Source organism: Haemaphysalis longicornis, unplaced genomic scaffold, assembly GCF_048455015.1.
Source record: "Haemaphysalis longicornis isolate Haplotype H1 unplaced genomic scaffold, Haemaphysalis longicornis Haplotype H1 scaffold_7, whole genome shotgun sequence".
NCBI classification, from domain to species: domain Eukaryota; kingdom Metazoa; phylum Arthropoda; class Arachnida; order Ixodida; family Ixodidae; genus Haemaphysalis; species Haemaphysalis longicornis.
The window spans coordinates 129,376,361-129,389,490 of NW_027526422.1; the positions used below are offsets into that span (position 1 = coordinate 129,376,361).

Here is a 13,130-nt window from a genome sequence, read left to right on the forward strand (position 1 = left end):
TGTCAGGCTTACACGGCCTACTCGATTGTATTGGGACCATAATGTGAAGTTACGGGCTGTGAAATAGTCGGAATAACTTGTAGAGAGCCGTTCGAAGAGCCACGGAGGTATCTTTGATCGTGCTGAGAGAAATGACCTTAGAAGATTTGATGTCCTCAAATCCTACCGAAGCAATAATAACGGAGTAAAAATGCCTACCCAAGAAGTGCCTGAAGAAGCGACTTTCTTTTCATTTGGAGTTCTGTTCTCTGGAGTAATCAGAGATGACCTAGCACTTTTTTTTATTTTTTGTATTCACTGAGTTCATTCTCTTTCGGCTCTTTGTATTAGCCGAGACTGCCCAGCCCCGCACACAAGCCACTTTGGCTTATGCTGGCTGGATATTACAATGCAACAGAGCTTGAAATGACATTAGAAAAACAAAAACAAAATAGCTTCGCATTAACAATCGCGTAAATTGTAGGTCCCCCCATTATAAAAAAATTATTCCCACAATGCTCAGGCACAGCCAAAAACTAGAGTATCTTATTGGCTGTACAGTAATGTGTAACATCTAGCTGACATTTTGATTATTTTTATACCAGTTGTTACGACTTTGAAGAAGTACTTCGACGTTGCACCATCTTTCTTCGGTCACATATAGTTAGTAAATGGGTGTAGAAACTGCACTTGGGAGCATAACTTTTGCTTCGTGCACATGAGAGAGGAGGTTAGTAACACATCCTCTTATTGAGACTGAGAAAGGATGGTTTGAGATGCGTTAACTACTCGAGGCAATACTGTGAATTTTCTCTAAACTCGGAGAATAGTATGAGTAGTAGTGCCTTATCCTGTTATCGCAAGTAGCGTTCTTTCCAGTACCGTTTCGCTGTTTTGTGACATCTTAAGACGGGCTCGCTGACGAAAGGCACTAAAATAGACATTTTTAAGGTTTAAAGATACACATACTCGCAGAAATTACGAAACACAAACACGACGCCATTAATTTTTTCACAAAATACAAATTGTAAGCTTCCAGTTGTATTATTCGGATAAGAAATACACCTTTGGAAGTTACACTGGTAGTAGCTATACTTAGGCGCCATTCCATGACAAGCGTTCCTGAAGGTTCGCTCGACCATCTCCAATTTCACTAGAGAAATTCATGGCTGACCGCTTCCCGAAACTTGTCGTTCTGGTATTCGGTTTTGGCGACAGACCCTTTTTTGTTTCTTATAGCAATGGAAAAATTGCGGCTGTGACGAAAGCCTACGTTAGGAAAAGAAAATTCCAAATAAATGCCCTTTGTACACCCCTTCAACGAGCCTAAGCTTGCATTTTTATAGGACCTCCAAACAGTGCAATGAGCGTGAGAACATGACCAATTTTGCGAAATATTTAGCGTTCATCTCTTTAATCCGCAGAAACAACCGGCTTCCCGGCTTCCATATATTTTTCCCGCACTTACCGTCAAAAAGTGCCCGCGGAGGCCGCAGACGCGGCCGCGGAGACGCCAGCGCCATCTCTCGCCCCCGCCACGCATCCTCACGCGGCCAAGTGCGAGGAGGTGGCGCCGCTCGTCGGCACCCCAGCAAAAAAAGAACTGAAACTAAAGCGTGGCAAACTGTTCGCATGGCGACGCAGTGAAACATCTCCCTCGCGAGGGGCACGATCAAATGCAGAGCATTTCCGGGGGCGCACGACGTTAAGTAGTTTGCGTTACGTTAATGTTGTTGCACTTGTGGCAACTGCTGACGAGAGAGCGCTCGTCAGTAGTAATTTGAATGAGTCAACGATATAAGGCTCGTTCGTAGCGTCCCATTCTGTGTCGGCTTTGTGGCGCAGTGGGTAGAGCACCATGTACATTGCGTTCCGCCCGCAGGGTCGAGCGATCGAAACCAGGCGCCGGATAGTATTTTCTTTTATATAGTGTAGGGGGAGGGGTGCGGACAACGACGGTGCGGACTACGACGGTACAACGCGGGTGACATCGTGAGTTACTGAAATGCTCAGCATTTAAAATGAACTAACGTATGGAGCTCAGTTAAATAGTTCCAGATGATAGAAACAAAAGCGCACCTCCTTGCTAGGATCCGTTGACAGTTCCTAGTAAGTTTGAAGATGGATTTTGCGGTAGCAGAGGGCGGCGTTTCTGAGGGCTTTCCCGAAATTTGTTAATAATGTCAAGCATTTCTAGGGACAGCGCATCTGCATAACTTGCTTATACTTTAAATACGCATACCGCTTGTGCTCACACTCGAGCAGCTGTAAAAGCCAGCTTCATTGTTATAATGCCTATTGGCAATGGTGCACGCTTTACGGCGGCGCAGTTTTTTTTGGTACGTTTGCTAACACCACCGAACGCAACTCACGTCAAAACAGCTCGGCTTGCAATAAATTATGCGAATTTAATTGTTTTAAACACCGTCAGGTAGAAAACATCCGCCCGCTCGTAGAAAATGTTCAAGTCCACCCCTATAGACGGCTAGAAATACCTCCAAAGTTGGCGGTCTCTTACACCCATTTTCCGAATTTTCAACACCCTAATTTGTAGCTATACACAGCTGGGCAACAGTGGGTTGAAATAGCACCCTTCTTTGATGGTGTTAAAAGGGTGCGAAATAGGCTTCTCGTATTTCAAAAAATTTCATAACTTACTGAAGATAATACCCGCCTGACGATTAAAATGTTTTTTTTTTGTAAATCCGCGTGTTGACTTGTATATTGTCGCGAAGACAAGAACGATGCAGTTGTCTTGAATGAGAAACACGTTTATTGGAGCGAACTTGTGCTCCCCTAACAACTCAAAAGAATACAGAGGCGGCGAAGCAGCGGTCAACAAAGTGACTTGCACAGGCGAGTGTCGTCGAATCGAATGCCCCGGCGTCCGCACTGCAGGCTTTTTATCTTTCGGCGCGCGTGGTTCTCGAAACGTCGATTCACATCGAGAACATAGTAGATCCAAGAAGATTATTCTGGGCTGTTCACGTTAGATCGGAATGCTTTCCCTATCACGACAGATAACACATGCGGCACAGAAAGAAAGAATGGAACGCGCGCTTCCCTTGGCACAGAGATAACACAGACCGGCGCAGCCGGGCGGTAAAAGCAAAACACAAATAAACAAACCCAATGTATGGTTCGCGGCATTACCCCCCCTCTAAGAGTGCATCGACCCGATGCTAACATAAGCGACAGTCCGAAAATAAAAATAAAATTCGTTATCGTCCGTAGAAAGGTTTTAAGCGAACCACGTGAACGACTTCGGGACGCGGTCGTCGTCGTGATGTTCCGGAATCACCATCGGGGATCACCTCGTAGGTAAGTTGGCCGACACGTCGTAGAATCTGGTAGGGTCCAAAATACCGTCGCAGGAGCTTCTCACTGAGTCCGCGTCGTCGGATGGGAGTCCAAACCCACACACGATCCCCTGGTTGGTACTCGGCGTCTCGGCGTCGGAGGTTGTAGCGGCCCGCATCCACCAGCTGCTGGTCCGTTATACGAACTCGAGCGAGCTGGCGGGCCTCCTCCGCACGTTGAAGATATCCGTGGACGTCGGCGTTGAGGTCGTCGTCTTCTACGTGCGGAAGCATGGCGTCGAGCATCGTAGTTGGCCTTCTACCGTAGACAAGCTCGAACGGCGTCAGCTGCGTCGTCTCCTGGATAGCCGTGTTGTACGCAAACGTGACATACGGGAGCACTTCGTCCCAAGTCTTATGTTCAACGTCAACGTACATTGACAGCATATCTGCGATTGTCTTCTTCAGACGTTCTGTTAGTCCGTTCGTTTGGGGGTGGTACGCCGTCGTTCTTCGGTGATTCGTGTTGCTGTAGCGTAATACTCCTTGCATCAGCTCCGCAGTAAATGCCGTTCCGCGGTCGGTGATTAGGACTTCCGGGGCTCCATGTCGCAGCACAACTTGGCTTATAAAGAACTTTGCCACTTCTTGTGCAGTCCCCCTCGGAAGAGCGGCGGTCTCTGCGTAGCGCGTCATGTAGTCTGTCGCTACGACAATCCACTTGTTCTGTGATTGTGACGTAAGGAACGTGCCTAAAAGATCCATTCCAATCTGTTGAAATGGTCTCGATGGGACGGCGATCGGTTGCAGAAGTCCGGCGGGTCTAGTCGGCGGCGTTTTTCGTCGCTGGCAGTCACGGCAGCTCCGGACGTAGTGGGTGACGTCAGAGGTAAGGCCGGGCCAGTAGTACCTCGCCTTGATTTTTCCAATAGTGCGCGCTGTGCCGAGATGTCCGGAAGACGGGTCGTCGTGGCACGCTTCCAAAATTTCGTCACGAAGGTCCGCGGGGATGACGAGAAGGTAATTCGGTCTTGTTCCGGGGCTGAAATTCTTCTTCACGAGGACGGAGGTTCTCAGGCTGAATGCTGGTAAGCTGCGTTTGAAGGTTCTAGGAACGGCAACTTTGCATCTCTCGAGGTACTCGATTATGACGCGTAAGTCGGGGTCGGCACGCTGCTGGGCGGCTAGGTCGCTCTCCGTCACGATCCCGAAGAACGCGCTGTCTTCGTCAGCGTCTTGTGGTGGTGGGTGGACGGGGGCGCGGGACAGGCAGTCGGCGTCGGATTGTTTCCTGCCGGATTTATAAACGACTGTAACGTCGAACTCCTGCAGGCGCAAGCTCCACCGCCCAAGACGGCCAGAGGGGTCCTTCAAATTGGCGAGCCAACACAGCGCATGGTGGTCTGTTACAACCTTGAATGGCCTTCCATACACGTATAGGCGAAATTTTGAAATCGCCCATATAATAGCCAGGCACTCTTTCTCAGAGGCAGAATAGTTTTTCTCCTCCTTCGACAGACCACGGCTGGCGTAGGCGATTACCTTTTCGCAGCCGCTTTGCTTTTGGACAAGGACGGCACCCAAGCCTATATCACTGGCGTCCGTGTGCCTTTCCGTTTCGGCATTTTCGTCGAAATGAGCGAGCACGGGCGGTCTTTGCAGGCGTTTTTGCAGCTCGAAGAATGCTTTTTCTTGGTCGTTTTCCCAGCTGAAAGGGGTGCTATCTTTCGTCAAGCGCGTGAGTGGCTCTGCAATGCGTGCGAAGTTTGCGACGAAGCGCCGGTAGTATGCGCACAGCCCGAGAAATCTTCGCACGCCCTTCTTGTCTTTCGGCCTTGGGAAGTTCGCAATGGCTGAAGTTTTTGCCGGGTCAGGTAGGACTCCCGCGGCGTTGACGACGTGGCCCAAGAACTTGAGTTCTCCGTATGCGAAACGGCACTTTTCAGGCTTCAGCGTCAACCCCGACGTACGAATGGCCTCGAGTACAGACTCCAACCTTGCAAGGTGTTCGTCGAAAGTCCGGGCGAATACCACTACGTCGTCGAGGTATACGAGGCAGGTGTGCCACTTAAGGCCAGCTAGCACAGTGTCCATGACTCTTTGAAACGTCGCTGGTGCTGTGCACAGCCCAAACGGCATCACCTTGAACTCGTATAGGCCGTCTGGGGTTATAAATGCAGTCTTCTCTCGGTCTCTCTCGTCCACTTCAATTTGCCAGTAGCCGGTCTTCAGGCCCATCGATGAGAAGTACTTCGCGTGGCAGAGGTGGTCGAGGGCGTCGTCGATTCGGGGGAGGGGGTACACGTCCTTTTTCGTGATTTTGTTCAGTCGCCGGTAGTCAACACAAAACCTTAATGTGCCGTCTTTTTTCTTTACGAGTACGACGGGCGCAGCCCAGGTGCTTTTCGAGGGCTGTATAATGTCGTCGCTGAGCATGTCGTCGACTTGAGTCCGGATGGCTTCCCGTTCGTGTGAAGAGACGCGGTACGGTGACTGTCGGGTGGGTCGGGCTCCATCTTCGGTTATTATTCGGTGCTTCGCTAGAGGGGTCTGGCGTAGTTTTGCGCTCGACGAAAAACATTCGCTATAGCGACGCAGCAAAGCCAATAACTTGTTCCGTTGTTCTTGCGGTAGCGCCGGATTCACGTCGAAAGGCTGCGGGAGCTTGAAGGTTTCTACGGGTGTGCGTTCAAAGTCGGCGACCGCGATCACGTCACTTGCTTCTTGCGCTTCTTCGAGGAATGCAATTGCCGCGCCCTTGTTTAAATGCTGGTACTCCTCGGTGAAATTTGTAACCAAAATGTGGGATTGGTGTTCCTTGAAGCGCGCAATGCTTCTTGCGACCGACACACCACGGTTGAGAAGCACCCTTTGATCGGTGTCTACGATAGCGTCGACGTCAGGAGCAGCATCTTCACAGTAGACTGCGACCATCAAGCTTGCGCGGGGTGGCAGGGTGACATGATCATCGGCAATCCTTACAGCAGCACGTCGTTCGGGGTTCGGTTCCGGCGTCATGGAGTGATTGGGGGAAAAAGTTATTGACTTGGTCTGCAGATCGGTTATTGCACCGTTGTCCATCAAAAAGTCGATTCCAAGAATTATGTCGCGGGAGCAGTTAGGCAGAATGACGAACGCCGCAGGGTACGTTGTGCCGTCTATGGTGACGCGCGATGTGCACGTTCCACTTGGCGTCACGAGGTGGCCTCCTGCTGTGCGTATGTGCGGACCGTCCCATCTGGGGCCGAATTCTCTAAAAAACGGGCGTCGCTTTGAAACGACGGGGTAGCGCCATTGAAATGTATGTGTTCTGGGGTGGGGGCCGCCGCTTTGAGGTGGGCAACATGAAGATGAGCTGCAAGAAAAGCACTGTGGCAAGGACGAGAAGCGACAAGTGAAACGACGGAGGGCAGTGGGTGTCGCTTCGCGTCCTTGCCACGGTGCTTTTCTTGCAGCTCATCTTCATGTTGCCCACCTCAAAGCGGCGGCCCCCACCCCAGAACACATACATTTCAATGGCGCTACCCCGTCGTTTCAAAGCGACGGCCCGCCGTTTTGGAGAATTGGCCCCCTGGTCATAACTTTCTTCAGTTTAGACGCAAATGGTCCGCTCATTACCGAATAGTCAGCTCCCGTGTCTACGAGGGCGACTACGTCAAAGCCGTCGATGGACACCTTGACGTCAGATGCAGTCTTCCTCGAGTTCCGGGTTCGTCGGGGCGTCGTATCTCTGCTTGTACGTGTTGACGGTCGGGCACTGTGCATCGTCGTTGTCGTCGTCTTCTCAACGGACGTCTCGGTCAGGTCGCGTACGCGTCGCGCCGTGTAGCTGTCGTCGTGTTCAGGAGTCTCGTTAGGGCTAGGTCGGGTCGTCGGGTTGAGGGCATGTCGTGAATGATGGTCTTCAGCGAGTCGCTGCGTCGTTGGAGGGTTTTCATTTTTCCGCCGTTGTGCAACTTTACCTCCCGAAGTTGCTGCTTTTAGTTTCCCCCGCGTGGGCTGGGGGACCTTCCACGTGAGAAGTCAGCAGTGCTGCGGCGGTTCGGTGACTGATACGGGTAGGGCGACGGTGAACGGTTGAAGCGGGCTGGTCCTCGGTTGGTGTTGGAGAGGTATTCTTCGATCTCAGCAGGGCGCTGGCCGTATCGGGGGCGTGGGGCGTCGACGTAGAACCCTCGCAAACCGAGCCTCTTGTAGGGACAGCGACGGTAGATGTGGTCGGCCTCTCCGCAGTGGTAGCACAGCGGGCGATTATCGGGCGTTCGCCACACGTCGGTCTTCCTTGGCGTCTGGTATTGGTCTACAAGGCGTCGGGCGGGCGGCATTGGGCGGCATTGGACGGCCTCTTGACGACGGGTTGGAGCAGGGCGGGGTTGACGAACGGCCGAGGAGTAGGTCATGGCTTGTGGTTCGCGGGGTGCTTCCGATGGCGTAGAAGTTCCCAGTGCGTTTTGGACTTCTTCTCGGATTACGTCGGTCAGGGAAGCCACTTGAGGTTGCGGCGTCGTTGGAAAAAGCTTCCGAAGCTCCTCTCTGACCACTGCTCGGATGGTCTCTCGCAATGTATCGGAGCTTCCATTTGCGGCACCGATAGTCTCCGAGAACAGCGCGTTGACAGGGCGGTCGTACTGCCTCGTTCGAATTTCTAGCGTCTTCTCCATCGCGGCCGCCTCAGACGCGAATTCCGCCACTGTCTTCGGAGGGTTACGGACTAGACAAGCAAAAAGCTCTTGCTTCACTCCTCGCATTAGAAACCTGAGCTTCTTTTCCTCGGTCATTTCAGGGTCCGCACGACGAAAAAGTCGCTTCATGTCCTCAACGAAAATCACGACTCCTTCGTTGGGGTGCTGCGTTCGAGTTTCAAGCAAAAGCGCAGCTCGCTCTTTTCTCACCACGGTAGTGAAAGTCTTAAGGAACTCCCTTTTGAATTGAGTCCAGTCGGTCAAAGAGCTCTCATGGTTCTCGAACCAAGTTCGAGCAGCATCTTCTAAGTAAAAGAAGACATGCCGGAAAGTTTCTTCGTCGTCCCACCTGTTGAAGATGCGGACGCGCTCCAGCTTCTCCAACCATTCTTCGGGGTTTTCAGCGGGGGCTCCCCGGAACGATGGCGGTTCTCGGGGCTGCTGCAGGATGATTGGCGACGTTGTTTCTTGCACCATGGTGTTGGTTGCAGCGTTCCTTCTCTTGGGCCCTTCTGGCAGAAGACCGAACTCGGGTAGCAATCCTTGCAGTCGGGGGCTTTCTCTGGTTGGACTGGCTTGGCGGCTTCGAGATGTCGTAGAGGGCATAAAGACTTAGTACCCCGCACCTCGACCAGATGTCGCGAAGACAAGTACGATGCAGTTGTCTTGAATGAGAAAAACGTTTATTGGAGCGAACTTGTGCTCCCCTAACAACTCAAAAGAATAAAGAGGTGGCGAAGCAGCGGTCAACAAAGTGACTTGCACAGGCGAGTGTCGTCGAATCGAATGCCCCGGCGTCCGCACTGCAGGCTTTTTATCTTTCGGCGCGCGTGGTTCTCGAAACGTCGATTCACATCGAGAACATAGTATATCCAAGAAGATTATTCTGGGCTGTTCACGTTAGATCGGAATGCTCTCCCTATCACGACAGATAACACATGCGGCACAGAAAGAAAGAATGGAACACGCGCTTCCCTTGGCACAGAGATAACACAGACCGGCGCAGCCGGGCGGTAAAAGCAAAACACAAATAAACAAACCCAATGTATGGTTCGCGGCAATATGCTCACATTAAAATGCATAATTAAAACTTGGCGATAAGAAACAACATTTTTGCAACAAGCCAACCTACCCTATCGGATGACTTTCCTCTGCTGGCCATAAAATCAAAAAGAGCATACGTATTTCTATGGTAAGTATGTGCTCGCTCTCTTCTTGCTTCCCGTTGGTTTTGATGCTAAATTCATATTTGGTCCAAGGGTGACGCGTGTGTATTGAATGTGCCTTTATGTCATGCTGCGCGCTCAGCCGATCCACACTGTCACACGTAGCTTCGCTAGCCAACCCGTATTTTAGGGTATTAAGCAAAACATAGACCTTTGTAGATTGAAAAATGTATACTGCGAACATTTTCAGGTACATTTGATACATTTTAGGCAGAGGCGGTAAATGTTTGGACCACTAATTCCCTGCTTTCCCAAAAATTCATTAATTTTCCGATGAGGCATCATCACCGTACAAGAACAAGAAATATTTCTATATTGGTGCTACGATGAAAATGACTTCATTTTATCGCATGAGTAGAACTTTTTGTGACGCCACATAGAAAGAGCGCATGCGAAAGGATTGAAGGCCCCGTTAAGCTTTAGGCATGCCAGGACCAGTCTTCAGATACTTTACCAGGGACACGCACGTACACCCCATCAACCTTTTGCTTGGGCGGAAAAGAACATCACAGTTATACTCCTGATCTGGCTGCCCGAACAAGTAGTCGAATAAAAAAAGAGAAGCTCTCAAGAAGGTTTGAGTCGACAACTACTTCGGAAAGTACGCGCAACAATAAAGGCTTTCTACCATCATCGCTAAAAACTTTCACTCCTGGGCTCACAACTTACTCCGGCACCCAGACTTTCCTAGTGGCAAAAAACCCACATTGGCGACCACGATAAAAGCTGCCGCCTCATTAATGGCCAAAGGCAAGACTGGCAGCCGGTCTTCTGCAAAATCTCCATCACCTGCATGAACGCAGGATTGCGAGCACCAAATGATCGTCTGCCGATGATGCCATTAAGAATTCCGTGCCACTCAGTCGCATTCTTTTAAAGCAGCTAGCCGCGCGACAACTCGAAAACGTGAGCAATTTGTGTTGCCACCGCCCTCCCCCCTGCCGCCCAGGAACCGTTGTTGCATGAAGCGGACTTACGGCCTGCCATCTGAGTTTGTGGTGCGCGCTCGATATAAATAATATTTTTCTCACGCAAACCCAGAAGTAGTGCAATTACACTTTCTGAAATATGCCCCTTGCAGGCTCTTTAAATAAACCCAAGCTTATATCTTTATATATACTACCACACAGGGCGATAAGCGGCGGAAGATGAGCAGTTTTGCGATTTTTTCAGTGTTCATGTTTTTTAGATGCAACGCATCTCTTTAACTCGCCTTGTCCCGCGTTGTCGCGGCGTAGTCCTCATCCCTCACGAATTCTTCTCCCCACGGCAGCTGCGCGCTCCGCCGCTCTCACCGCAGCGCCATCTGTGCGTCAGCGCGGTCAGCGCGCAGCGTGCGCTCGGCTGCGCTCGCTCCCGTCACCGTGCCAGCTGTGCGTTAGCGCGCAGCTTGCGCTCGGTTAAAAATTTACACCATCTTCCCGCGAGGGGAACCATGAGGTAGATGCGACGCATCGGGGGTGAACATGCTGCGTAAATAGGATACACAACAACAGCAATCCACACGCTGACATCGCTAACATAACGGAAACGCAACGTCAACCCCCGATGCGTTGCATCTACCCCATGGTTTGCCTCGCGGGAAGATGGTGTAAATTTTTTCTGCACGCACCGTCAACAACTTACACAGAGCATTCAGCTGCATTGTCTTTAAAAATTTTAAAGGGCTCTAACAAATGTAAAAATCTCTAAGAAACGCCGCTTTCCTTCACCGCGAAGCGTATTTTTAAGCGCACTAGCAACTCTCAATTTACCGTCGCAAGAAAGCGCGCACCTGTTTATTTCACCTGCAAATATATCAGTGCGCTTGTTGTAATTTTTTTGCGATTCTTTTTCGCAACGCAGATTTTCATCACTGTGGCGATTTTGGAGCTACTGTAAGAGAGGGAGAAACATTTTTTTCGCCTAAAATTGGCTACGAGAAAGAATAGTGTTGGGGAGTACGAAGCTTTATTGTACAAATGAAGATGGTCTAGCGAACTTTTTCGGAAGTTTAGAGTGGAATTACCCTATTGTTACCCCCTGATTCAACTGATTCAAGAAGGAGGGCGTCAGTACTTGTCTGTTAATGCTCAGTATATAAAAAGTTTCTCTAATTTAGAACCACCTTATTTTGGTGTCGCGGCAAAACAGATGTGACGATCCATGGTTGATGGCGCAGCCATCAATTTACATAGACGTACGATCGACGTATTCCCAGTATGTACAACGTTTCTAAGAATTTTTCTAGGCCAATACTAAGCTTTCGAAACCCCAAAGAATTCAAAGAATCAGCTTTAACTTTAAATGTGGAAAAAATACGTTATGACAGTTAGAAAGAAAGGTATTTTGTCTAGCTTTCTGGCATTCAATGTTTCACCGTATACCGGGACGTAAGCTTGTACATTGAAATTTTCTTGTGGCCGGCACACCTTTGGCTTCACCGAGAAAATTTTGACAAAGACGTATATGGCGGCCATGGCCGATCCCGTCAAAGCTGCATGCCAGCCACCCTCTATTCTTTATCAGTGGTGTGCCATGGCACCATAACACATTGTCTACCCATGTTCCGCAACATCGCCGCCGGTCGTAGATGTTCCTCCCGGTCGCGCCCGTCGTAGCATGGAGAGTGAGGTGAAAATGGAAGATGCGATAGTAATAAACAGTGAACTTTTAGCCCCCACGGATGGCGGTGATAGACTTGTTGAACACTGGCCTCGTAGCAACAATTGCCGCAAGGAAAATCCGAACCGGTAAAGGCTGGGAGCACTTCCGACGAGAGGGTGAGGAATGCGTCATCATTGGCTGGTCACATCTCGTCGGGGCTGGGCTGTTCTTGATCGGCTGCGCACGGGCTTTGGACACGGGCTAGGATGATCTTCCAGTGCTAGTCTTGGCGGCGCTGGGACTGCCCGACACAGCCCACGTAACCTCGATGACGGCTCATAGGAATACACGTTGCGATGTTGGGCCCATGATGGGGACAAATCCGCACCTATACCAAAGATGATACGTGGTGGAAGAACACATGAGACGATTCATGATTGACAGCGAAGTCATCTATTTGCAAAGCGGTGTTAACGATACATTCACAGTATGTACGTGGCGGCCATGGCCGGAACGCGCAGGCTCACAAAAGCCTCTTGCTTGTCGTCGTCAGTGGGCGGTCATGACACTGTGAATCATTGTTCACCCATGTGCCCTGACTTAATTACTGAAATTTATAAAAATAAGAGTTTTAGCTGTCCAGTATCACAATAAAAATCATAACGATTGTCATATGTGCATAGTGCCGAACCGTCTCCTGTGTCGTTATTAAGAGATGCGCTCTTAGAGGCACGCCAGTAGTCTCTATTTTGGCTTCTTTGTTGTCTTGCTTTCTCTTTACAGCCGCGTTCTAGCATTTGGATATAACAGGTGAAACAGCATTGCCGCCATATTTTTGCGACTTATTGAGTGAAGGCGGTCATACACGGACGTTGATAAAAGGGGAAAGCGACAGCCCTTTCCCGCTACAGCAATGGAAGCTAGTATTTATGTGTAGCGATTGTATCCTCCCCGTAATACCTTAGTCGAGATCTATTAATGGTTACAAATGCGGATAGAGATTACACACACACATTTGTGTGATTTCTTGTTCGGGGCACCAAAGCACGCGTTATAAGTTCTGGCCAATTGATTGCCCCCATCATTCAAACTATCGCTTGAAGTGTGGTCGATTGACGTTATCTCAGCCGTTATTCATCGTGCCGCTATCAGAGTCAAGACAACCTGTTTTCATTTTCTGCTTGCGTTCAGGTGTTCGCAGCATTCCAAAGCGCCCACCTCGTAGCCATAACGCCAAATTGGGAATACGAGCTTTGCATTATCCTGGTTCCCCATGAGAACAACAACGGTACAACCATCACAGCCTACTATAAAAACGGAACTGTTGGGTGGGTATTTAGACCACTCCTTGGTTTTGA

General features: G+C 50.0%; 1 protein-coding gene across 3 annotated transcripts in view; it reads left to right on the top strand.

The window, feature by feature from the left end:
• Positions 1-13,130, top strand: part of LOC144146967 (uncharacterized) — a 494,123-nt gene that overhangs the window by 437,565 nt on the left and 43,428 nt on the right. The window contains exon 2 of one of the 3 annotated variants that reach the window (XM_077678955.1): positions 12,964-13,100. The exons of the other annotated variants lie outside the window; for them this stretch is intronic. Within the exon in view, the coding sequence (XP_077535081.1) occupies positions 12,964-13,100 (137 nt within the window). The remainder of the gene's footprint in view (positions 1-12,963; positions 13,101-13,130) is intronic. 3 annotated transcript variants of the gene reach the window in all.